Here is a 26,513-nt window from a genome sequence, read left to right as displayed (position 1 = left end):
CCAAGGCGTTCCCAAGCCAGCCAAAAGATACAGTGGTGTGAAAAACTAATTGCCCCTTTTGTTAAATCATAAATTAACTCTCATTAAAAGTGTTTGTTTTTTTTTGGAAAACTGAGTTCAGCTACACTGAACACACTCAGGCCTGATTACTGGTAGACCTCTTGAATCAAGGAATCACTTAAATAGAATCTGTCTGACAAAGTGAAGCAGGCTAAAAGAACTCAAAAAGCAACACATCATGCCACGAGCTAAAGAAACACCTGAGAAATAAAGATGTCACTGACATCTAAAAGTCTGGAAAGGGTTACAAAGCCATTTCTGAGGTTTTGGGACTGCAGTGAACCACACTGAGAGCCACATACACACATGGAGAAAACTTGGAACAATGATGAGCCTTCCCAGGAGTGACCGGGCGACCAGAATTACTCTAAGAACAAAAGAACCCAGAACAACAAGAGATTTCAAGTAGAAAACCTCTGCTGACCAAAAGGAACACAAAGGCTCATCTCACATTTACCAAAAACCATCTTGATGATACCTCTTCCTCTACAGAAGAGATGTCCACAGAGTCCCACAGGCTGACCTATTTTGAACGTACTTGTAAACATGTAGTTCGTGTTGTACTTTTTAACAGGGCAGTCTTTTCGTAACTGATTGTAAAATCATGACATCGATTTTAGAGTGAGCCTCTTGTGGCCATTTGAGGAACTGCATTGTCACTTACATATTCATTTCTATAAACAGACATCTGCATATGAATGTACGCAAGTATTAAAGAATATGTTTGCAGGACTGGAAGCTTTTCTTTTTTCTGTATATTGATTCCTGCTGACCAGTCACATTCAAGGAGCCTTTGATTTGATCCATGTAACATGTAGCATTTGAAAAGCATTTTGCTGAAATGCAGTCTCAGTTCACTATTAAATTAGTCTGTGGAAGAAAATGAGAATTGCAGCACATTTTCATCCATTGCTGTTATGTACTGTAAGTATTAGAAGTAGAGTACATCGAGATGAATATACGTTGGCACAGTCAGGTGCACAACAAACCCCAAGAAACAGCACTGGGCTGTGAAATGATTTTTTTTTTTTTACATATGGCTGCACAAGGTAGGCTACTAGTGAAACTGGGATTCATGTTGCCCAAAAAGTAATCGGAGCACCTATAAACCAAAAATACATTTTTTTCATTAGTTTCTTATTCATGAAACAAACAACCTGCATTAGGCTAGATACATTTTTATGACACTTATACTGGGAATGCTTCACTTTACATTAAAAAAGAAAAATTCTTTGCCTAATATTAATATTTGTTTGATGATCTGAAACATGCAAAAGAGAAAAATTAGTGATGAGTGATATTAAGCTTATTTTAAAGGTCTGTATTTTATACTTCTATCTATCCATCCATCCATTCGCTTCCGCTTATCCTTTTCAGGGTCGCGGGGGGTGCTGGAGCCTATCCCAGCTGTCATAGGGCGAGAGGCGGGGTACACCCTGGACAGGTCGCCAGTCTGTCTACTTCTATCTAAAACTTTAAAAATGCATCTCAGAAGTTGGGACTCACCTGTTTGAGCTTCTGTCAGAATTATTTATTTCTCCGAAAAGTTTCCTTTTCTCTATTTGCATTTCCACACATTTGTTATTACCCTGTTTTCTGGGAGAACCTTCCAGCTCTGCCTCAAAACTAATCCATTTCAAGTAATTTTGTCATACAATATAATCTATATGTGGGCATTTCATACTGCATCTGCCAAATAAATGAGTTATGCAGATTTAATGGATGCATGTGTTGATGAATAATGAAACAAGGCCCCTAGAGCATGTGTATCTACTTTGTTATTTGGCTGTACGTCAAAAATTCAATCTGCTGTGTATTCCACTGTATGTTTCGCATAAGACAGATTTTCTTCATGTTTTGGAGGTTTTTCTAAGAACGTGTTACCGCTCTGATCTCCTGCACGTCAGTCTGGTGTTGCTCCACTGATGTAATATGAGAGATAAAAATGCAACAGTTCTGCATGGCTTTTTCACATCTCCACTGTTTCACAGCGAAACCACGGAGCAATTTTCCACCGGTGGACAAGCTGTAAGGTCATCCCATCAATTCTTGTCAGCTTAGGTAACATCATTTCAAGCCATGCAGTGGCTGCTTTGCAGAGGGTGCTAATATAATCACAGGATGAAATGTCACAACCAACCTCAAATTGCAGCTCTATTTCCTCGTTCTGAGAAAAGAAGAAAAAATCGAATTTTATCTATAGTTTAATGAAACATGATCACCCCCCTCTTCAAAAGCCTCATCTTCTGCAAACAGCGTGACCCTGCTTACCCACAAAAAAAGCACACATATAGCTGCACACACTCACATGCTCACAAATCATGAGCGCGCACACACAGACAACCTTTTTCGCTGTCTTTGTGTCTTTTGTCATGAGGTTGTTATTCAATTTGTCCTTCCCCCATCTCCCTGATTGTGCTTCTTGTGGGTCATGTTACCTCAGGGGGTTGTTAATGGCAGTATAAGTGAAAACACAAAATATAGGAAGCAGCAGAGATTCCAGGAAATGGGAAAGATACAGTCTGAACGGATGGAGGGCCTACGGCACCATATGTTCTAGGTCTACTGACTAACACTTTTTCAGGCAGCTCACAAACAGGATTTATACAAAAGAGTTTACAAGCTAAAAAAGAAAAAGAAAAAAGATATTCTACACATTGTGTAGTGGATGACTTTACTGACTAATATATAACATGGTGCCCTTCCCCTTTGGCTGAACCTTAAAATAAATCAAAAAAAACATCTTCCATCAATGTCATAATACACGATGGCAGAATTCATCACGCTGCTGGCATCATAGTATGATACAATGCTGTGTTGCATGCTCATTACACCCTTGGTTTGTCCCTTAAGCATTTGTATTTAATTTAGTCTCCCATGCATGCAACGTCTATCTAATTAGTGAGTAAAGTTTTAATGTAGTAAACCTCCTCCTCATTACTGTCTCGTTGCCTGTGGGTGGTTACAATTTTAGTAGAGGGAAAAAAAACATCTCACATCCTGCACCCACAGGCAGCAGCTCACACCCTGGTGTTGACTGGACCTCTTCTGGTCAAACATGACACGTGTGAGAACAACAACACTATTTTGGCACTAAGAGATCCATACAACTCAGTTTCCAAACACTAACAGAGTAAGTAAGACAGGGCGAGAGCAGCATTTCAGTGGCATTCAATTTGTGCAGATATGTTTAAAAAAAATCCCACAATACACACACACAAACAGTTTGAATAGACATCCATCCTCTGCCGCTTATCCGAGTAGCAAGAGCAGCAGTCTATGCAGAGACGCCCAGACCCATTTCTCTCTCTGGGCACTTACTAAGCTCATCCAGGGGAAAAGTAACACTTTTCCAAACCAGCCAAGAGATATAATTTCTCCTGACCCAGGATGCATCCTAATCAGATGCAGGAGTCACCTGCCAGTGTGGAAGAGTAGCAGCTCTACTCTGAGCTTCTCCCACATGAATTTAAAGCTAAAATTTGAGGCTATACTAGTACTTATTTTCCCATCATTTGCTTTAACAGCAGCACTAAGGCACTACAGGGACTTTACAAGACTTCACAACACTGTGAAACCCCAGTGTTCTTAGTCTTCAATGGAACAATTGTAATGTTAATCTTGGTGACAGCAAAGGATTAAAGTCAGCACACGTTGGTCATCTGAAGAATTAGTGGAAGTCTAAAAAGTCTTGAGGTGTGTTTGTGTTTAATATCCTCCAATAATATAAACTTTCCCCCACAGTGTTACTTCTGTGTGGATAAAGTGGAGTAGATTCAGTGCTGGAGTCCAACTCCAGAGAAACAAAACACCCCGAGGCTTCAATATTTCCACCATGTTTTACTGTAGATTTGATTTATTGCAGCATCCTGCTTACCTTCTTGTGACATCTAACTTGGATTCATAAGAACAAAGAACCCTTTTTTCCAGTTCTGAGTTGCTGCTTTGTCCTACCCAAAGTATATACCGACTGCTCGTGTTCTTTATTTAGCAAACTATCTTCCTGTGATGAAGATGTTTTTCTACCCCTCGGTAAGCAAAGCTCGATGTATTGATCTGATGGTGTGCTCACATTTGGTCTGCTTGAATCTCCTTTGGGTACCAGTGAAACAGCATTGGCACGCACCTTGCTGTGTCAACCTTCAGCCTGAGAATAATTTGATGCTGAAAATCCTTGCTTAGAATTCGACCTTTGACACTTTATTGCAATGTTCTGCTGGAAGCTTTAGGATTGATCATAAATATGACACATGACTGAATGGAACATTTTGCTTTTTCCAAGCCTGTGAAGGCAAAGCACTACATTTTCTAGCTACCACTCAGGTCAATAAAGACACGTCAAATGCAAATGCTTGCATTTTATTGGTTTACTCAGGTTGTCTATATTCGTTACTCAAAGATCAGACCAGTGTTGAAATCAGCAGTGAAATCCTGTTGAATTCCAAAGCAAGTCAAGACAATTTTTTTTCTCTGTCTATATGCATCTGAGAGAACCAGTTTCAGAATATTCATGTTCTTCCCTTTACCGAATGTTAAAACAATAAAGATCATGACAAAGAAATCACTCTACTTTACAAAGCAACAAATTCTCATATTTCAGACGCTGGAACAATAAAGTGATATCTTATCTGATGTATTGAGACAAATTTGATTTAAACAGACTTTTAAAATTCAGTGGAGTAAAAAGTAAAAGTTTCCCAGTGAAATATGGAAAGAGCAGATTTGTAAAAAGTGACAGATTTCTGTGGAACTACAGTACAAACTATTTCTAAAACCTACAGTGTTTATATATTTCCATTTAAGTGCTGTACTCTACAACTGGTTGTCAGATGAGGATTATTAATTCATTTTGACCTCTGTGATTAAAACATCGACACCTTTTATTATGCTCCAATCCTATTGTATATCTTCATGAATATACAGATCCATAGTGGAAGCCACACACTTTTGTGATTAAACATAGTAAAAAACACATTATGTAACAACATGGGGACAAAGTATCTAAAATGTGTTAATAATACTACTGAAGGCCTAAATGAAGACGTGCCTTTGAGCTAAGTGTCATTCTTTCAGATGTGGAGAGTTATAGAGAGTCAAACAGATGGACCCTCGGGTATTTTGTTTTAACCCAGTACATATTTGAAGTTATGCAGCTTTGTTGAGCTTATTGTTGCATATAAACATAAACATTGTTTTTGTAATTTTTTCAAGTAATGTTTGCAGGAATTTTTATGGTGGGAAGAAGATATAATCAGATTCATTCTGCAGTTGTCAAGCTATGTAAAATCATACCCATAACTTATCAATACAAACATTAATGTCAACCAAGTCTGGTTCTAAACTGTGCAGAATTGCACTCCCCAGTCACTTTATTAGGTTAACTTGCTTAGCTGTTCATTCACACAAATATAATCAGCCAGTCACGTGCCTGCAGTTCAGTGCATTTGGTATCATTTGCAGCTTGAGACACTCTGCTGAAAGGTGATTTACGCTACTTTGACTATGACATGGTTGTTTGTGTAACTATCTCAGAAACAGATTATAGAAGATTGTAAAAAATGTTACCAGGTCTGATGAGTTTCAATTTCCGTTGCAACATCAGTTGGTAGATTGAGGATTAATTAATGGTTAAGGCTGCTTCTGGTGGAGTGATGTGGGGGTAGGGTTCTTGGCACACTTTGGCCACTTTAGCACCAACTGAACATCATTTAACCACCACCTACCTGAGTATTATTGCTCACTATATCTATTCCTTTATGGCTACAGTGTACTGGTGTTCTGTTGGCTGGTTCCAGAAAGATAACGCACCGTGTCACAATGTCAAATGCCATCTCAAACTAGTTTCTTGAATGTGACATTGATTTTGCTGCCCTCAACTACCCTCCACAGACATCAGAGCTCAGTCCAATAGAGCAGCTTTGAGATGCGGTGGAACAGGAAATTCACAACACTGGTGTGAAAAAGAAAGGTCTGCAACATCTGTGTGATACTATCGTGTCAATATTGGCTAAACTCTCAGGATAATGTGTCCTTTGAATCTATGGCATGGACAATTCAAGCACTTCTGAATGCAAATGTGGGCCAAAACCTGACCCCTCTGTGTACGTTTGAAGCACTGTACTGTTTATAAAATTGTTTTGAAGATAAACGTTAATTAATATGGACCTAACCAAAAAAATGACACTTTGTTACACTATAACTTACAAATTTATGAATATCCAGAGCCACAGTGGCAGACAGACACTACTGTGACTAAGCCTACTGAAATACATATTTTGGCCATATGGGAGCAAATTAATTACATTTTTTTACATTTTTATTATCATTATTATCATTGATAAGCTGTAAAGTTATACACAGACAAATAAATGTAAATAAATGGAGCCTCAGGTATCTGCTTTTAATCCAGTGAAAGTCCCTATATGGAACAGATATATATTAAATAAATCTTATAAAGCTTGTATCTGTCTTGTGTGAAACTTGTATGAAAAGCATACAAGAGTGAAAAAAGAGATCCCTGGAAAAATTATATAAATGAAACTTTTATGTTTTGGATACTTCCTAAAACAATATATAAAAGTAATGAGAAAGTGGCCACTTTCATGAGTAAATCATATAAGCCTTATATGATTCACTATATGAAGTAGGCCACATCTTATGCAAGTCTTTTATAAGTTTTTTCTATTTCTTTTCCATATGAAAAGGAGAGCTTTTTATTGTTTACAGGCATTCTTAGATAACAAGATAACAAGATAACATCAGATTTATCCTGTGATTCTGTGCAGTCTGCATGTCTTAGAGCTGACACTATTGAGATACTCATTCAATAAATCAGCAAATAATGACACTCCTCACACATCCTTTTCTTTTTATTTTCTCTCTCTTTCGTGAGTTCCTGCACACAGATATCAGTAAAGTTGTGGCTGCAGAAGCCTTCTTGTCCTTAGCATCTAGCCATCTTGCTAGTTCAGCAGAAGGGAAGCATAGCCTTGGTTACTTTTATGTGGCAGGTAGTTTCAAATGCAACTTTTCAGACAGCTCAACAAAAGTTCTGAAATATGCAAACTGTTTCTGTGTGCTGAGTGATAACTTCACTTAGGAAAGTTATCTAAAGGCTGTGTAAAACTGTTGAACAGTAGGCTGTGTGGGCTAATATTTTGGTGTAGTGGTTTACTGTAATGGACTACCTTGGGCTGTAATGACAATCATAGACAGGTTAGAAATATGCACATTAAAAACAAAAACGTCTTTCGATAACATCCCTCCAATTTTCCGTGTGCCTTTATTCGCACTTCTGACTTTATTTTCTGGAACAATAGTGTATACGGAGTTCAGCCGTTTAGCGATACCCAGCAAGCCTGCACATTAATTTGTGTGATGAAGTGTACAGGCCCCGTGTCTGAGTCTACACCATCAACCCTGCCAGTGGTTGATGGTGTAGACACTACCCGTGACAGGAGTGTCGGCCCCACACACCCGAAGCTTTCACCGTGACAGACAGCTCAACAGCCATTATGACAAAACAGCAACATGAACCGAACCAGCCAGTGAAACTTTGAGAGAGATGAGATACTTGAGGCTCAGTTAGGAAAGAAGATGGAAACGAGCAGGGCTTGACATCTGCGAGGCAAGAGTCAAACGAAGCAAAACAAAGAGAGAAAGTAAGACAAGAACAACAGGATTTTCTCTCTCTTAGCTTCTGCAAAGAATTTAGATCGTCTCGCAATACCCGACCGCTTTTTTATGCTGACATAGCCAACATGTTTGTTACCACGCTCTGGTAACTAGCAAACTGCTCTGTGGAGTAAAAGTGTAGCCTTTAAAAAACTACTCACTATTATTAGCAATTAACACATTCACTTTGCAGGATTTTTCACGCATGCTTTAAGCGTGTGAAAGAGTTGGAGATGTGTGTGTCAATGAGAAGGAGTCAGGTATAAAAGTTTAAAGTACCAGTTAGATTTTAGATCTGTAATACTGTATCATCCAGCCAAGGCTTTACTATTTTCAGGATAGAGTTCAAAGTTAACATCCTCTTTCCTCTACCTTGTGGTTTTGAACCCCAGTTGTGCAGGATGTTGGATTTCTGCCACAGTGCTGAAAACAACATGTGCAAAAACATATGAAGGAGGGTGATTGCAAAGAAAGAGTTAATCTGTTCACTGTGCTGTCTTTGTAAATACAGACAATAATCTTTTTTTAATATAAAAATTCAGATTGTGCAGGCGCAACATGTTAGCAAATCTGGAAGTTCACTTCTCAGAGTTATTGTTTTAAGACCAGCATTCACAAAGTGTGACTGGTCCGCAGACCCAAAGAATTGCACAACTGGAAATTTCTTTCATCCACTTCATGTCATCCTGTGTCATCTTAAGGTGCTTGGAACAAGACCACACAGCAGGCTAAACCTTTGTAAATTTGACCAGTACACCTTAGAAAATGTCACTTCACCAGGAGTTCAAGACTTCACCAAGACTATAAATATCATTACAATGACACATTACATTTACAAACAGTGCTTGATGCACATATTCTCTTGTGTAGCCCTCCATCCTTGGCTTGGTACTGTGGTATTTTAGCCTTTGGGAAATCTTTGCTAATATATTGCACATTTGACATTTTATTTGCCAAAAGTGTCTTTAAATCCATCTTTTTTTACAGTCCAGATTCGCATCTGTCCCCCCAGCAGCTTATTTCGGAAGCTATTTACATTCGATTATCATTATTCATGACGTTTGACTCTGATCCAATCGGAACAATCTAATGAATAATGCAAATTTCCTTATGCTACATCTTTATCTGGGAGTAATGAGCGCAGCTAGAGATGTAAGAACGTATAATAGGACGGCCCCCTCAGAGGCGCAGAGTCGGATTGTCAGTCGGAAAAACCTCGATGTAGCTTCCAAGCATATTTAATTTGAATCGCCGATGTGACGTAGCAGCTCACGCCGCCTTAAAATCACTCACACTCCAGGCTTGAATTTCAAAAAAGAGGTAGGAGCACACTTTTGACCAGAAGTGATTGACTCACACCGCTGACTTATCCTCACCCTTTAAGTTGACCTGACTCCTCAGCTGCTAGCTGCTTCACTGTTGTCTCTAGCAAGTGGCTAACGGTGTCTGCCTGCAGCTTGGTGATGAGGAGATGGTGTGCAGAATCACATTAGCTTATCTACCTTGTGACAGTTGTGAAATATGCCTGCTTTTACCCACCTATGTCTGAAATCTGGGACTGTTGGTTAAAAGCGAAGATGAATTTTGTTGGTAAATTCTCCCTGTGCGAAAAACAGAAAGCCTGACAGGCAGCAGCAGTCGTGAGGCTTAGCGAACTGTCAGTTAGTGCTCAGTTGCTGTATATTTGTGCCAGCTTGTGCTAGAACGTTAAGCTTCAGTGGGGCAAAAGGGATGTACAAAAAAAAGAAAGATTTTCTCATCCTGTGTTGTGTCTCGCCTCATCCTGTGAGCCTCTCACCACTGCGCCCACTTGGGGCCTGATTCTTTAATCAATAAACCAATGTTACTGCTCAATACCTCAGTGAATGCTTGCACAGTCTGATAACCTGAGAAACTCACAGCAGGTTTCTGCATTACTCATCCTCTAAAACCTTTTTGTCATTAATGACACTGATGCATTTTGTAAGGGAGAGCACCATGAAACACTTCCACAAAGGTAAATGAAAGCTGTTGGAGTTCTCTGTGCTACAGAGTCCCAGAAGAAGGATTCTGATCATTTATTAATGGAGATAGATTCACATTCATAATAGTGCCACAGCTGTTCATCTGGGGAGCTTAAAACATCACTTGAAATGAGCACCTTCAGGGTCATCCCAGTTGCCATCGAGCTTTAAAAAAAAAAAGCTGGGGAGGGAAACTCAGAAGAAGTCTTCCGAGAAAGAGATGAAGGCATTCTCATTTACAATGCTTTTCACAGACTCCTTTATTGGTATTCAAGCCAGTGTTTGACTTCTGTCTTTAGTGCATTAATTTTAATGAAAAATGTGTTCCACATCGCCAGTCATCATTTCCTCCACATACTGAAAAGCCTACTGACCCGCTGCCAGTGTTGTGCCATGTCTGTGTGATTTTAACCACAGGCAAACCAAAGACCATTACATTATGTCTCCTTAGACTTCAAAGTGCAAAGGAGGGGTTACAAGCGGATAGTGCGAGCTATGAAAAAAATGTTTTATTATTCTAATGATTACAGCAGTAAAGACACGAGCCTTTGAGGACTGGCGTTTGGTCTTTTCCTGACAGCTGAGACAGACATTTTCCCCAGTGTTATCTCTCACAACAGGAACAGACGCTGTCTCCAGCCTTCTTTTGTGGTCTACAGTGAAATGTTGTATCAATAATACACCAAGACAGTATACAGGGGGTATGAATTATTGAAAGGCACGCTGGTTCGGCTGGGGTTCTAATCTCCACAGAGCAGTTAATTTGATGTTCTTGTTTTTCTGTTTTGGAATCAACCTGCAATGCACCATCCCTGCAAATATCACAGGCAGAGAGAAGCAGGCCACTGGGAACTAAATGAATGATCTACTGATGCTAATGTCCTCTGCCAGCCGAGGTCTTGCTTAATAAACCTCAAGATGAGACAGCCGTGTGAGAAATAACATGATAAAAAGTAAGCCTCGTCAATTCAAGCCCACACACCTGAAAGTGCGGCTGATAATGACAGTGGAATTAGTAATGAGGATGAGTGAAGGTGCATTCGTCCATTTAGGCGCTACAAAGGCTTAAGGGTTATGCTTTGTAACCTGAATCAGGGCTCTGGAGTGAATATCAATATCTAAGGCAGGCAGCTGATTAGTGGGAAATGTTCACTCAGCAGAGTGTGAGACTCTGATCTGACTTTTAATTTATCTCGTTTAAAAAGTCATGTGCTGGTTTTCACAGCAGGTGCATCCAGACCAATACCCAGCATTGTTTGGGATATTATCAGCCAGCTTAAGAGTCAACAAACTGGTCAATAAATAAAATGGCATATTATCTCCCAGTCACATCAGGACAGGGGAACTGGAGTCTCAGACTTTCTAATTAGTCGTTCTTATTTTGTCATAATCTGTTTGAATCTGTTGAAGGGACGCTCAGCTGACAGCGGGGGACTTAGAGGGAAATTTGCTCTAGTGAAATGGCTTTGCTGCTGTGAGCATGATAGCTGCAGATATTTTCAAACAGCTGCAAGCCAAATGTGCCCTTTTTTGGACTGCACACAGGGGAGAAAAAAGATTCATTTTTTCAGTTCTCATATTTCCTTAAATGGTGAGATGAAGATGTGTGAAATGTTAAATGAAAAATATCCACCAATTTGCAACCGTTTTTACAAATTTTCAGGTTATGCTATTTTTTTCCAGTTAAAGATGTGATTATAATCTGTGTATGAAATTAAAAGCAGATAGAAATCTGAGAAATTAGAAAAATGTATCCTAAGTTTGAATTTGATACTTTCCCAAAAGTCTGTACAGGGGCTGACAACCAATACATTTCCGTATGTTAAAAAGACACCTGGTACAACATCTCACTTTCAGTTACAGTGGGGCAAAAAAGTATTTAGTCAGCCACCGATTGTGCAAGTTCCCCCACTTAAAATGATGACAGAGGTCAGTAATTTGCACCAGAGGTACACTTCAACTGTGAGAGACAGAATGTGAAAAAAAAATCCATGAATCCACATGGTAGGATTTGTAAAGAATTTATACCTAAATTAGGGTGGAAAATAAGTATTTGGTCACCTCAAACAAGGAAAATCTCTGGCTCTCACAGACCTGTAACGTCTTCTGTAAGAAGCTTTTCTGTCCCCCACTCGTTACCTGTATGAATGGCACCTGTTTGAACTCATCATCTGTATAAAAGACACCTGTCCACAGCCTCAAACAGTCAGACTCCAAACTCCGCCACGGCCAAGACCAAAGAGCTTTCGAAGGACACCAGGAAAAGTATTGTAGACCTGCACCAGACTGGGAAGAGCGAATCTACAATAGGCAAGCAGCTTGGTGTTAAAAAATCAACTGTGGGAGCAATCATCAGAAAATGGAAGACATACAAGACCACTGATAATCTCCCTCGATCTGGGGCTCCACGCAAGATCTCATCCCGTGGGGTCAAAATGATCATGAGAACGGTGAGCAAAGATCCCAGAACCACACGGGGGGACCTGGTGAATGACCTGCAGAGAGCTGGGACCAAAGTAACAAAGGTCACCATCAGTAACACACTACAACGGCAGGGAATCAAATCCCGCAGTGCCAGACGTGTTCCGCTGCTGAAGCCAGTGCATGTCCAGGCCCGTCTGAAGTTTGCCAGAGAGCACATGGATGATACAGCAGAGGATTGGGAGAATGTCATGTGGTCAGATGAAACCAAAGTAGAACTTTTTGGTATAAACTCAACTCGTCGTGTTTGGAGGACGAAGAATACTGAGTTGCATCCCAAGAACACCATACCTACTGTGAAGCATGGGGGTGGAAACATCATGCTATGGGGCTGTTTTTCTGCCAAGGGGACAGGACGACTGATCCGTGTTAAGGACAGAATGAATGGGGCCATGTATCGTGAGATTTTGAGCCAAAACCTCCTTCCATCAGTGAGAACTTTGAAGATGAAACGAGGCTGGGTCTTCCAACATGACAATGATCCAAAACACACCGCCCGGGCAACAAAGTAGTGGCTCCGTAAGAAGCATTTGAAAGTCCTGGAGTGGCCTAGCCAGTCTCCAGACCTCAACCCCATAGAAAATCTGTGGCGGGAGTTGAAAGTCCGTGTTGCTCGGCGACAGCCCCAAAACATCACTGCTCTCGAGAAGATCTGCATGGAGGAATGGGCCAAAATACCAGCTGCTGTGTGTGCAAACCTGGTAAAGACCTATAGTAAACGTTTGACCTCTGTTATTGCCAACAAAGGTTATGTTACAAAGTATTGAGTTGTATTTTTGTTATTGACCAAATACTTATTTTCCACCCTGATTTACCAATAAATTCTTTACAAATCCTACCATGTGGATTCATGGATTTTTTTTTCACATTCTGTCTCTCACAGTTGAAGTGTACCTCTGGTGCAAATTACTGACCTCTGTCATCATTTTAGGTGGGGGAACTTGCACAATCGGTGGCTGACTAAATACTTTTTTGCCCCACTGTAGCTTATTAGATGAACAGGTTACATGAATGTTTATAAAAAGCATCCCAGAGAGGCTGAATTTGTCTAAAGTAAAGATGGGGAAGGGTTCAGACACTTAGGTTTCTAGTGGTTCTCATTTGTGGTACGTAATGTTATCTAAAGTTTCAGAGAACCCAAAGAAACCCAGGGAAAAGGCTGTAAACCAAGAGTGAATCTTTGGGCCCTCAGACAGAACTGGGTTAAACATAAACATGATTCTGCAATGGAAATTAGTGTGTGAGCACAGGAACACTTCTAAAAACCACTGAGTGTAAACACAGCGTGTTTGTTTCAACAAATAGAAGTTACAACTCTACCATGCAATTACATAAAAACCAGCTGCTGTCCCTTGTCCATAGATCAGTTAAAATGGGCTAAGCTGAGGTGAAAAACGTATGTGGTGTGTGGTCCTTTAATGGTATATTATTCACAATAACTATTACCATCACCATCACTGATTGTGACCTACACCGGTTTTCACACCTTGGCTCGTGTGATTAGGTAGAGGATCATTAGGGGGTCCATTGTCCCTCTTAGGGGGACACTCCCACAGGGCTTAAATCTCCACCATTTGACCCTAGAACTGAAGAAGCTTCTTGGATGAGAGGTGTAACATCTTCAAGAAAACTTAAAGAAGTTTTCTTGAAGAAAACGCACACATTCACCAGTGTGTGAATGTGTGCATGAATGGGTGAATGACTGGATATGTAAAGCGCTTTGGGGTCCTTAGGGACTAGTAAAGCGCTATATAAATACAGGCCATTTACCATTTACCATTTAAGTCAGGAAGCTTTTCTTTCCAAGAAAAGAGAACCTGAGAACCTTCTCAGACATTTTTCTTTCCAAGCGCTTTAGAGTACCATGACCTGGATGATTGAGAACCTTCACAGACACAATAACTATTAAAAACATGAAGAAAGAAGAGATCTAATACCGAAGAAAAAGACTGGGAAGCGAAATTTTGCTTTTAAAAATAAACCAGCTGATCTCCACAGTTATGAAGAACAGAGGTTTCTAAAAAGAGGTGATGTAGCAAAATTGTAAACATGCCCCTGCACTTTAAAAAATGCACGTTTTTTCAAACAATAGCATTTCTCAGTACTGTTTGTGAAGGCTCAAACACTGCCGCCCCAATATGACAAGTGGTAGCACTTTTAAAATCAGCCTTATGTGTTTTTGTGTGTATTTAATTTACTGATCAATTAAGAAATGGAATAGTTGAGTTAAAATAAGAAGAGCAATTCACAGAAAAAACAAAACAAACAAACAAAAAACATTCCTATTTTCTTACAAATTGGAACAAATATGTCAAAAACAAAATAAAAATTAGGCTATCAACTGATTTGTTAGCAAAACTAAATTGTGATCTCTGTTTGATTTCATTACAGTACCTTACTTGTGGTACTTAGGCTATTTAGAAGTAGAATGGGTAGCAGAGCCTTCAGCTGCCTGACCCCTCTTCTGTAAAGCCAGCTCCCAGTTTGGATTCACACTGGATCAGGTGACCCTGAACCCTCCATTAGCTTTGTTCCAATAGCTCTAGACTGCTGGAGTATTTCATCTTCACTCGTCTTTTTTCACTCACTATGTGTTTATACTCTGTGTGTTTAATTAGTTTTTATTCATTTCTAGCTCTCTTTCACAAGGTAGGATTCTTCCCATCAAAGAAGAGTTTTTCCTTCCTACTGTCGCCAACTGCATGCTTATGGGGGACCCTTGGAGTTTTCTCCATGTCATTGTAGGATCTTTGCCTTACAATATAAAGTGCCTTGCAGTGTGTGCTTTGTATGGATTTTGAATGAACAAATGTGTGACCACAGATCGCGTTTTGGCAATTACATGGTAGTAATATGTGTAATTTTTTATTTACTGTGATTTGTGATGAATAAGTTGTCACTTCAGTCTGAACCTATAAAATCTGTCAAAAATCTTTTATTTAAATGTCAGTTTTATTACGATCCTGCATTGTAAGTCATCTTGATGAACAAAAACTCAAATCTCTCTTTCTGCTGTAATCAGTGTTGCACAAAAATACGTGAAACAAGACCTTTTCTTCAACCCCAACCTACACATCCTCCAACACTATCAGAAGCAGCTTGTCTTTAGCTTCCTTGTGGCAGAAGGAATTTGCATCAATGGCCACATAACATGCAATGGCATGTAATGTCCCCACAGCTCGGTAGTAGATGCCAGTGGCACTGTGATGTACGTTCAATTTCTCTGCTGAGGATGATGTGAGGTGACAGTGGATTTGGTCAGGATTGGTGTGACATGCACTCTTTGAGCAGGGGCCCATCTTCCATAAAAGCAGCAACAAATAACATTTCCTCTTTGCTCTGCACCTGCTGACGAATCTAAAGACTCTTTTTTTTCTGTCAAACACAGAAAGCTCAATGCAGTGCATGTGAACTTGCAGGAAAACTCTCTGGTTAGAAAAGGGAACATGAAATCAGATGGATTATAAAAAGAATCCAAATTGGGGTTATGGATAAACAATATGCAACAGTTAATGGAAATTGGCGGCGAAATAGTGTCCTGATAGACTTCCTATTTTAAACAATCTGTTCTTCTGTAGCTTGAATTTGCTTCATTTTTCATGCAAATTATTCTGTAAAAGTGTATAAATCGTGTCACTCTTCATGTTGTACACAGACATTTAACATTTAAATCCCATTTACTAAAAATCTTCACACAGTGAGACCTCAGGGAAGTCTGCCTTTCTAAATCTATAAAGCAACAAATCCTTCAAACACCCTGGTGCATTTGACAGTGTTATCTGCAGTGTAAGTAAATTAAATCAAGCTTCCCCCGCTTTTAGAAAACTCATGCAATATTTGCTAGATTGAACTGCAAATTCTCATGACCAGAATTTGTAGCAGGGAAAAAATACACACAAATGCTGGAGCCTGTTGTCGAGCTGCTGCATTTAAAATATATTTGAAGAGAGGGATTATTCCTTTAAAGAGGGAGAAGCCCACTACAAGTGCAAGAGCAACAGATGCACAAGGCTGCAACAGATGTGTAAATCAGCCCTCATGAATAAGTCAAATCCCCTTTTTTATTATGTCGAAACTTTGCCGTACAGATTAAACGCGCGACTATCCTGCTTCTCCACAAGCTGCAGTTACATGTGTTCAGATTTATATTTAGAGGCATAAACCATACATGCCTGAAAATGTTTTTATTTTATTTTGATAGTAAGCTGTTGTGCTCAGGACATCACCGGGCATCACTCAGTCTTAAGGCTTATCCATTACAGTAAAGAAACTCTGCCTTCTGGAGCAAACTGATGAGTCAATGGGAATTTGTTTTGTTGTTATAAACCTTTTGCTCCCTGTTGCCCTGAGGTCACAAAAACTCATTAAGGATATATAAATGGCCACGAGTGTTCAGTGAAAGCCCTGTCCGAGTAACTATCTCTGAGCATACATGTGGGAAATAAATAGAAAAGGACAAGCACATGTTTAAGCAGATTGCTGCTTTCTTCGACTTTTGCATGACAGAAAAGCATTCACAAACAAAATCCATTACTATTAGCTCTGCTCTTGGAAACAAATGAGCATGGAGCCATACAAAGCAGAGAGAAAGTGCTGCCTTACAACCAGTGCACATCAAGAGCTAATGATATTACTCACCCGGTTCTTTGTGGTCAGAGCTGTGGCCAGACAATAGGAAAAGGAAATCCTGACAGGTGTCCTGATCCAACGATGTGCTGTTGTGCAGGCAGAGGTCAACAATTAGGGTCACAGCTCTCTGACAGACCATGTCATACTCCTCTCTGTCAGAACTCATGCTCCCAGCTGCATCCTCAGCCGCGTGTGCTCATCCAAGGGGACCAATACTCCCACGCACACACGCAGCAGGCTGGCATGCAGAAGATAAATGCAACTTGTCTCCGTCCTAGGCTGATTCTTCTCCTTCTTCTGCCGTCTCTCGAATGTGTGTGCATGTTTTCTTGTGTGCGTGCATGCGTGTGCTTCACTTTCTTTGTGTGTTCATGTGTGTAAGCTTGTCCCAACATTGTGTGTGCGTGTGTGTAAGATGGACCAATATTTTTTAGTGCATAAACATTTGGTGTTTGTGCTGCTCCCCATGTGTGTGTGTAACTGTGTTTTGTAGACTTAATTAATCACATTTATCCCCATGTGTTATAAGCGCAGAATGATTGCATCACATTGACAGCAGGAAAGCAAGTCAAACAACAAACACTGATTTCAGTCAAACCTGCGTACTGTATACTATAAAATGTCAGAGCTTGATGACACCTTCAAGCCCCCTCACCTTTGGCTGTTATGCCACCACACATTCGTTGAGTGTGAACAGACTTTTAAAAAACCCACAAGACTTGTTTTTCTCAAGTTGTCTAACATGGCTGGTCCCTGCAGGTCAGAGACTCCCCTGACACGAATTTCCCCTGAGCTGAACCACCTGTAACTACCAGGTCTCCGTCCCACAGACAATCCCCTATCAGTTCAACTGTGATCCCTTAATGACCTGTAATGATGATGGTTCAGCTCTTTGTGAGTAAGCAGGGCTCCATATAATGTGTTCAAATGGTTACTTTACTGATACACACTCATGCACTGTTTATACTCTAAAATACAAACTCAAATAGCCAGCAGTTTATACAGCTAGAGTTTCAGCTGCCACCATGTTTGGAACCAGAAGTGATCATATTTATGTGGAGTGATGTGTTATCAGCGAAACTTCTACTGAGCTTGGTTAGCAAGATATCTATAAACTGTGCACAAAGCAGATACCAGTGGAGTAGTAACACAGTATTCATTTCACACTAAAAATTATACAAAACCGAAGCTCAAACTTTTGGACTTACTGTGCCTCTCAGCAAACAAAGTGTTTATTGTCATATGTACAGAAGAAATAGCATTTCTCTATGCAATGAAGTTCTTCCTTTGCTGTCCATACAGAAATGCCAAGTAAGGTAAGGGTTAAAAGAACATGATGAATAAAGATAAAAATAAGGATAAAAAATAATGGAAGATTAATAAGTACAAAAATAAGTAAGTCAAGACAAGTGAGGTATGCAGATGTCGATGTAGATGGATGTACAAAGGAGCTTAATGTGCAAAATGAACTTAGTGTGCAAAGTGTCCTGATGTGCAATCCAAGTTATCTGATCCAAGCTAATATTTCAATACTGAATAACTATAACTCAATAAATATCTAGTTGTGGATGAAAAATGTTTCCAAAATGAAATTGTGTTGACATCAGAGGCATACCATTGCCATTTGTTGCATACCCTTCGTGCATGTTTGGATGTCCTCCTTGGATGCTGGAGTCAAAACCCCTTGTCGTGATCCTGGGTCTGCTGACCCAGCGTTTTGTGTTTAGTTTATGTAGCCTTCAGGTTTCCTAAGTTCATCGTTTTCATGCCTAGGTGTTTCTAGTTATTTTCCCCTCGTGTTTCCACCATGTTAAGTCTCCCCTGCTTTTCATGTATTTCATGTCTGTGGCTTATGTTGTCAAGTTCAGGTTGTCATGTCTATATCTCACTCTGTTTCCTGTTTTATTGTGAAGAGGTCTGGCGTTTCTGTGTTCATCGTGTTCAGTTTTACTCTCCCACTGTGACGTCATTATGTTCATGTGTGCCAGCTGTTTCCCCAGGTGTTGCCACTTCCTTCATTATCCTCCTGTGTCCATTTAGTCTGTGTGTTCTCAGTCATTCTTTGTCAGGTCGTCCGTTGTACTGGTCTGTTGTATTCGTCCGTTGTACTGCTCCGTTGTTCCGCTCCGTTGTTCCGCTCCGTTGTTCCTATGTCTCCGCTCCAGGTATCCCTGTCAGTTCGTTATGTTTAGAGTTTTGTATGTTTCGTTTTAGTTCACCCAGTTTAGGTCATTGTTTAGTTTTCATCGATTCCCTATTATTTTGTACCCTCATTTCTTGCCTTAATAAACGACTTGTTTTGTTATTCATATCTCATTTCGGTCTGCGCTTGAGTCCTTCCCTGCAACATACGGTCTGCCCTAGCCAGACCGTGACACCCCTTTGAATAGAGAATGCTTGGCAGATTTATTAGACCATCTTTCTTAAAAACTATAAAAACACAAATATTTTAAAAATCTCTTAAATGCATGTTTTAACTGAAAACAAATTAATTCACCTTTTTATACTTTTTAGTCGAAAGTTAATCAAGCATAACATTCAACTACTCAATCAAATCCTTCTGTTCAGGAATTTGCATCTTATTTAAGACTATTTTTCTGCTTTTTGTAAAACAGAGTATTTGTAAATGCATGCATAACAACAATATTTTATTTTATCACTGAAAATATTGTGTTCATTACACTTTGTATATACTGATGGATTAATACAATACAATACAATTCAAGTTTATTTATATAGCACATTTAAAACCAAAGGTACACCAAAGCGCTTCACAGCAAGATTAAAACATCACAGATATCAGACCATAACAGGGAACAAATAAACTTACAAGGGAGAAACGCTAGTTAAACAATCAATACAGATAAAATAGGAAATAAAACATCTGAGCACTGAGTATTTGTAAATATAAGGTGGGGGTATTTATACAATGATACATAAAATAGAAGATAAATAACATAGGGATAAATATAGGGAATGAGCACAAACTAACCGAAAACACTTGCTCAAACAGGTAAGTCTTTAACTGTGATTTAAATGAATGGATGGAATCAGAGGCGCGAATAGCTGCAGGAAGACTGTTCCAGAGGTTAGGGGTTGCCAGGGCAAAAGCACGGTCACCTCTGGTCTTTAGCCGGGACCTAGGCTGCACTAGGAGTAATTGTCCTGATGATCTTAGGGCTCTCCTAGGGGTATACGGACTGAGGAGTTCAACGAGGTAGCACGGCGCAGTATTGCTCATGATTTTAAAGGTAAGCAACACAATTTTAAACTCAATGTGGTATTTGATAGGAAGCCAATGCAGGTCAGCAAGGACTGGGGTAAAAGAGGCAAACCTTCTGGTTCCAGTCAAAAGTTGTGCCGCAGCATTCTGGACAAGCTGCAGTCTATGAAGAAGGGCAGAGTGGAAACCAAAGTAAAGGGAATTACAGTAGTCTAATCTAGAGGTCACAAAAGCATGGATAAGCACGGAGTAGGACCTATCCGAAAGATACGATCCAAACCAGTTAAGGGCACTACCCCTTATGCCTACTGTATGTTCAAGCCTCATTAAGAGGATATTATGGTCCGCGATATTGAAGGCAGAAGTCAAGTGCAATAGAACTAAGACCGTAGAGCACCCTGAGTCAGCAAATAAAAAAAGGTCATTAAGGACTCTCAGCAGCACTGTGTCAGTGCTATGGCATAGTTTAAAGTCAGACTGGAATTTATCACTGATATTATTTGCATCCAAGCAGGCCTACATCTGCGAGAGGATTATCTTCTCCAATATTTTAGACAAGAATGGGAGTTTGTAAATTTGCAAGGTCCTTATGATCAAGGTTAATGTTTTTTAGGACGGGCTGTACTACTGCATGTTACCAAATTAACATCACAGCATGTCTTTCATCCTGTCTTCCTTCTCTCACCCCAGCCAGTTGCAGCAGATGGCCCCGCCCCTCCCTGAGCCTGGTTCTGCCGAAGGTTTCTTCCTGTTAAAAGGGGGTTTTCCTTCCCACTGTCGCCAAAGTGCTTGCTCATAGGGGTCATATGATTGTTGGGTTTTTCTCTGTATGTATTATTGTAGGGTCTATCTTACAATATAAAGCTGTTGTTGTGATTTGGCGCTGTATACTTAAAATTGAATTGAATTAGAAACATAAAAAATTATTTCTTCAGTATAGCAGAACTGTTCATTTAGGGCAGCTGTGGTATAAATCTTACACTGGGTCGTAGTCTAATAAATATAAGCACTATATCCATGTTGAATGAAAGAAAAATATTCTCTCGTGAGAAGAATAGAGATTCTTAAAAAGGCAAAATTGTAACCTTCCTCAGAAATTAATCTTTTAGCCCAGTGAGGTGATTAAAAATCAGAAGCTGCACCATTTAGATGAGAGGCAAAGGCGTTGGAAGGCTAGGAAGTAAGTTAATCATATAACAGATGAGACGGAATTCACATGTAATGAAAATTACCTACATTAAAAAAAAAAAAAAAAACATGCTTCTGGTTATAGTCTGGAGGGGATGTTATGTGGTTGTCTGATCATAACAGTAACCAAATACTTATCAGGAGACACAAATCCCTGAGAGGATTGCATCAGGAACACCATCTGGCAAAAAAATCTGATCAAATATGGTGCTCCAACTGCCTTGAAGGGAGCAGGCGAAAGAAGCGTAATCTACTGCAGAAATATGAACAGCGCTTTTTCCCCTGGAAGCAGCTCTGTGATTGGACCACTACATGGAAACAATGTCAATATCTGCTTGTCTACAGTACATTTGCCGTAAAAAATATAACAAGTTTGACCAGGAAGACAATATCTGCTTGACTCAGCCACTGTTTGTCAAGTAATTTTATTATAATGTTCTAAATGGCACCAACAATACCAATTAATCCAGTTCAGAGACTCAAATTAACAGAGGTAACGCCCATCAGACATGAAATGACTGCACCTGCTTCTGTTAAGACATGCGGAGATGTAATCAATCTCCTACTGATGAAGTTGTTAGCCTTTTTTGTTTGTTTGTAGCAGGTCATGCTTATTTCTGCAGACTGATTTCCTGAAGAACTGCAGTTTTGGGCACTTTGTTTAATTTTTCAGAAGGCTGATTGTTGTTCATACGTTGCCAGTTTTTTGAGGTATAGAGTAGCATAATGTTCTGTAATTTTCTCCACCCTGGGTATATAAATAAAAGTAACACAAACCTCTGTCTTTATAATGCAAATCACATATATGCAAAAAGCTGAATCAGCTCTTCTCGTAATCTGCTTCAGGCAAAAACTGAGCATTACTGTTGAGCTACACTGCATTACTGTGTCACATGTACCAAAGTAGCAGAAATAGCTAAGGCAAGTTTATGTTTGTTTTATATATGATTGAGCACAACTTTGCAGGTTGTGTAAAGCTGGGAAATTGCCTTAATATGTCTGTCGGGACCTTGCAGCCAATGAAGCTCAATAAAACACATCTCTGATCTCTATGCTATTTTTCCCCAATCCTCTGAGGATTTATCTCAAATTAATTCTCATATTGTAACTGATTAGATGTATTTATTTTCAAATTAAAGCAGTGAAGAAGAAGAAACTAATTAGCTTGACTTTTCCTCTAAATTACGTTGAACTATATGTGAACTTCCTTGAACTTATCCCTTAATTATGTTCTTACCAACTTAACCGTTAATCAAAGTAATTTAATAAACTCTGTGATGACTAAGGCCTCAGAAAAATTATTTCATGCCTATCTAATCACAGTATGATATTGAGTTTAACCAGATGTTGTTTGACTCCCATCCTTAATCGAGTTTAACCAGGGCATAAATACTACGGCATCTACATCGGTGGACTATTCTTCTGAGATAGCTAAGGTAATTGGGGGCTTATCAAAGTCTCTCTCCTCTGTCCCTCAAAGGTTGGATCTGGAGTCTACTGTGCTTCCTGTTTCTGTAAGATTGGATCTGTTCTTCTTGAGTGATCCTGATTAACAGGCAAATAAAATGTTTCTGGCTGTGTTTTTTCCAACTGCAAGCAGGTTCACTTCTATCACAAGCTCACATGTCAAAACAAAACAAGTCCATAATTACGTACAGTGCTGCTAACACCACCAATATAACAGATTTAATGGTGAAAGAAAGCAGACCCGGGTGTAGAACTTCTTCCTTGTGTAATTGCATTGCTTAGAAGTAATGTCCAAGGATGTCCGATAATAATGCAGCTCTGTGAACTGGTGTCTTGTTAACTGATATTCCATCACTCTGAGACAGTCAGGAAATTGCTTGCAATTTAAATGTAATAATAATCTTGTTTATGTGCAATAGTTTGAGATTTCCCATCACAGTGCATTACTACACCTGTTAAGGTGAGCAATCCTGTATTAGATAGATAAAATTCTATATAGAGCTAGGGCCACATATATCTGGACACTGACACAAATTCTATTTTATTTCAGCTGTGTAACAAAACACATTCAAGTTAGAGTTGTATGATGAATATGGCCTAAAAGTGCACAGTTTCTGCTTTAATATTAGTTATATTAGCTAATATTAGTTAATATTAGGTGCTTATATTACCATAATTTTGCAGGCAACAACGACCCATTTAGTCAGACCTTTTCCTGCAGTTGTCTTTAGCTGTTGTTAGTCTGTGGGTTTTTCTGGCTTTAGTTTTTCTACGTGCTGAATCGCCTTGAGATTAGTTCACTGACTTGGACAAAACAAATCAGAACATAGTCTACTGTTTTGAGTCAAGAAACTCCTTTTTTTGCCTTTCCCAAAATCCTTTTCACTATTTTTTGGCTGTACTGTAAACACCATCCAGTCAGCTTAGCTGCATTGAGATGAATTTGAGCAGACACATGTCTGTCCATCACGATGCCTCCACCATATACAAGTAATGTAGTGTGCTTCAGATCATGAGCTTTCATTTTGCTACAAGTTGATCTCTTCATCTGTCAAAAGAATAATGTGAAGGACTACTCCATTTTTTAAAAATAATTTGGCAAAGTCTGATCTGACCTTTTCTGATTGAGACGGATCAGTGGTTTGAATCTTGTGATGAACCTTGTGGTATTTTTTGCTTTGTGGCAGACTTCACTAACCCAAGAGGATGTTCCTAACATCACTGGTTGTGATGAAGGAATCTTTACTCTGCGATGGAAAGAATCCTGTAATCATCTAATATTGTCGATACTGGAGGTCTAGGACTTTGTATGTTCCAGCTGACATTTTTTTATTATAATGAACTGTTGATTTGGGCAGTGATATATTTCTGTAATTGGTTTCTTTGAGTTTCTGTAGCCTAAGGGTGTCCTGTTACACTTACAATGAACCCCCCTGTTAGTATATGTTGTTGATTCACAGCTTCCAAATGCAAATGCCTAAGTTGGAATAAGCTCTAGGCCTTTTTCCTTAATGTATGAAGAAGTATTTAATGAAAAAGTCCTGCTGATAAACGACCTCCGAAAATAGAGGACTGTGTATAAAATGGTTCTAACTCAAACATAATTCTGTCATCATTATTCTGGTCCAATCATTTTTATTTTTGCCTGCCTTCTGCAAGCCAATCAGCCTATGTTTTGTGTGCTTTGCATCTCACTTGTCTCCTGTCATTCTTGTAACCGGCCTCCACCTCTTCCTGGCCACATAAGGCTCTTTTCCACTAGTACCTATTTGCCTCGACTCAACTCGGTTTTTAGTTTTTCCATTAGGTGGTAGTACATGGTGCCAGGTATCTTTTAGTACCTACACAGCCAGTGCTCCAAGCGAGCTGAAATGGGAAATGGCTATACACAAACAAACACAGTAGTCCAGTGATGAGCTGCACAGGTTTACCATGGAATTAGCTGCAGGTACACCATCGCCTCAATGCCCTCCATTCGTGTGTTGTTTGTGTCACATACAAATTACATCACAGGACTTTCAGGCCATGTTGCTACTATAACAACACCCACATTGAGGTGATTTCTATTGTAATGGAAATTGATGAGTTGAGTGCAAGTGGAAAAGAGGCAATAGAGATCCTTGTCCAAGTCTTCACCTGCCAACACCAGTACCTAGATTCAGGGCATTATTTAAATAACACATTTAAGAAAACTAAGGAAGCTCAGTTTAGTCAAATGATCTCTTCTTATTAAATTAAAGCTGAAGCTATGCACATTAAGCTGAAAATGTCCACCAATAAAAAAAATAACATACATTGTGTCACCATCCTAAAATATGTGGCAGCCTCTCAGTTTAAGGGAATGAAGTACAGATTTAACAGCTCAGATTTAGTTGCAAAACACGCTTTGGCCTCTTTGTTCATAAACCACTGTTACAAAGAGGAGAAAATAGTGTCTCTCCTATAAATTTGTTTCCATCTGTAAATAATTTAGAGCTCCACAACTACAAAAAGTGCTTTAAAGAAAACAAATAGAAGGCCTCTGTATGGTAATGTTAAATAAATGAGATAATCAAGACAACTGCTGAGAGAGCTTGTTTTAGATAGTGGCTAATAACCCAACAGATTTAAAACTTGTCTTTTCACCTTCATTTGAGATTCTGCCTATAAGCCATAAATAAATGAGGAAGGTTGTGATGGCCACAGTGGTAGTTTTGTACCAGGTGCAGGCATATTTTTCACAGCAAATGAGGGGGTTGAGGCACAACGAGGTCCTCGTTTTGATATGCTAATCAACTTCATCTGTGGCAAATCTTTCTGTAGTGACAGCCCAGTGGCTGCAGATGTTGAACTTGATTCATTGTGTCAAATGCACAACAAAGGGTTGGCTCACTCAAAGCTATGCTAATCAACATCAGCGACTTCTCCTGAGGGCTGCGGTGCCGAGATTTATACAACATACATAGAATGCATATCGGTTTATCTCAGTGTGTGCGTTTCATTGTCATGATGTGTTAAAGCTTTCCAACTCAGCTGTGGGGCAACAAGAAAAATATTCCTATTTGGAGTTACATAAGCTCATTAGTAACAGTCATAAATTGTGTAAGCAGGATTTGATGGATGAGGTTCATCTCCTACAATACAGATGAGACGATGATCTGTGAAGAAATAAATCTGCCAATGAATGTTACACAAGGGCTTGTAGGATTTACAATGATATACTGACATGCTATTTCCTTGAGGCTCTCAAAGAGGCTCAAAATACCTATGGAGCTATATCGCAATGTTTTTCAACAAGGCTGACCATACAACACGGTGGTGAACCAAGCTGACATTTACCCCAGTATAGACAGGGATCTGCATTATCATTCTGTGTCGGACAGAAATGCACAGAAAGCAGAATCTCGTTCAGACATGTCCTGAATATCATTGAAATTAGGTGGTTAATTGAGCTACTGTCAGCGCAGCCCACATGACTGAAAGAGTCCAGAAGAGTTGAGTGTGAGTGCCCGCTGCATATCAATCCAGAGGCATGTAAATGCCATCAGTCAATTTCGATTCAGTATTCTCCTAATTGCTTTACAGATTAACACCACATAAACTGCCTACAACAAAAGCCTAGAATTAGAGGGATATGCCTTATTTTCACTGAATTTAAAACTACTGGTCAGCTTACCCAATGTGTGATGAGAAATGTGGCAACAAATAATCTGTTTCCAAGATAAGATAACTCTATATTGTCATTGCACAGTCATACATAGTACAGTAGTACAATGAAATTGGAAAACCGTCCTACGTCGGCACTACAT

General features: G+C 39.5%; 1 protein-coding gene across 1 annotated transcript in view; it reads right to left on the bottom strand.

The window, feature by feature from the left end:
• Positions 1–17,097, bottom strand: part of syt6a (synaptotagmin VIa) — an 84,552-nt gene extending 67,455 nt beyond the window's left edge. Inside the window, exon 1 of the mRNA XM_026153692.2 lies at positions 16,857–17,097. Coding sequence (XP_026009477.1) covers positions 16,857–17,013 — 157 coding nt within the window. The 5' untranslated portion in view covers positions 17,014–17,097. The remainder of the gene's footprint in view (positions 1–16,856) is intronic.
• Between the last annotated feature and the right edge of the window lie 9,416 nt (positions 17,098–26,513).

Source organism: Astatotilapia calliptera, chromosome 20 (genome assembly GCF_964374335.1).
Source record: "Astatotilapia calliptera chromosome 20, fAstCal68.1, whole genome shotgun sequence".
NCBI classification, from domain to species: domain Eukaryota; kingdom Metazoa; phylum Chordata; class Actinopteri; order Cichliformes; family Cichlidae; genus Astatotilapia; species Astatotilapia calliptera.
This window is presented reverse-complemented; position numbering and strand designations above follow the sequence as displayed.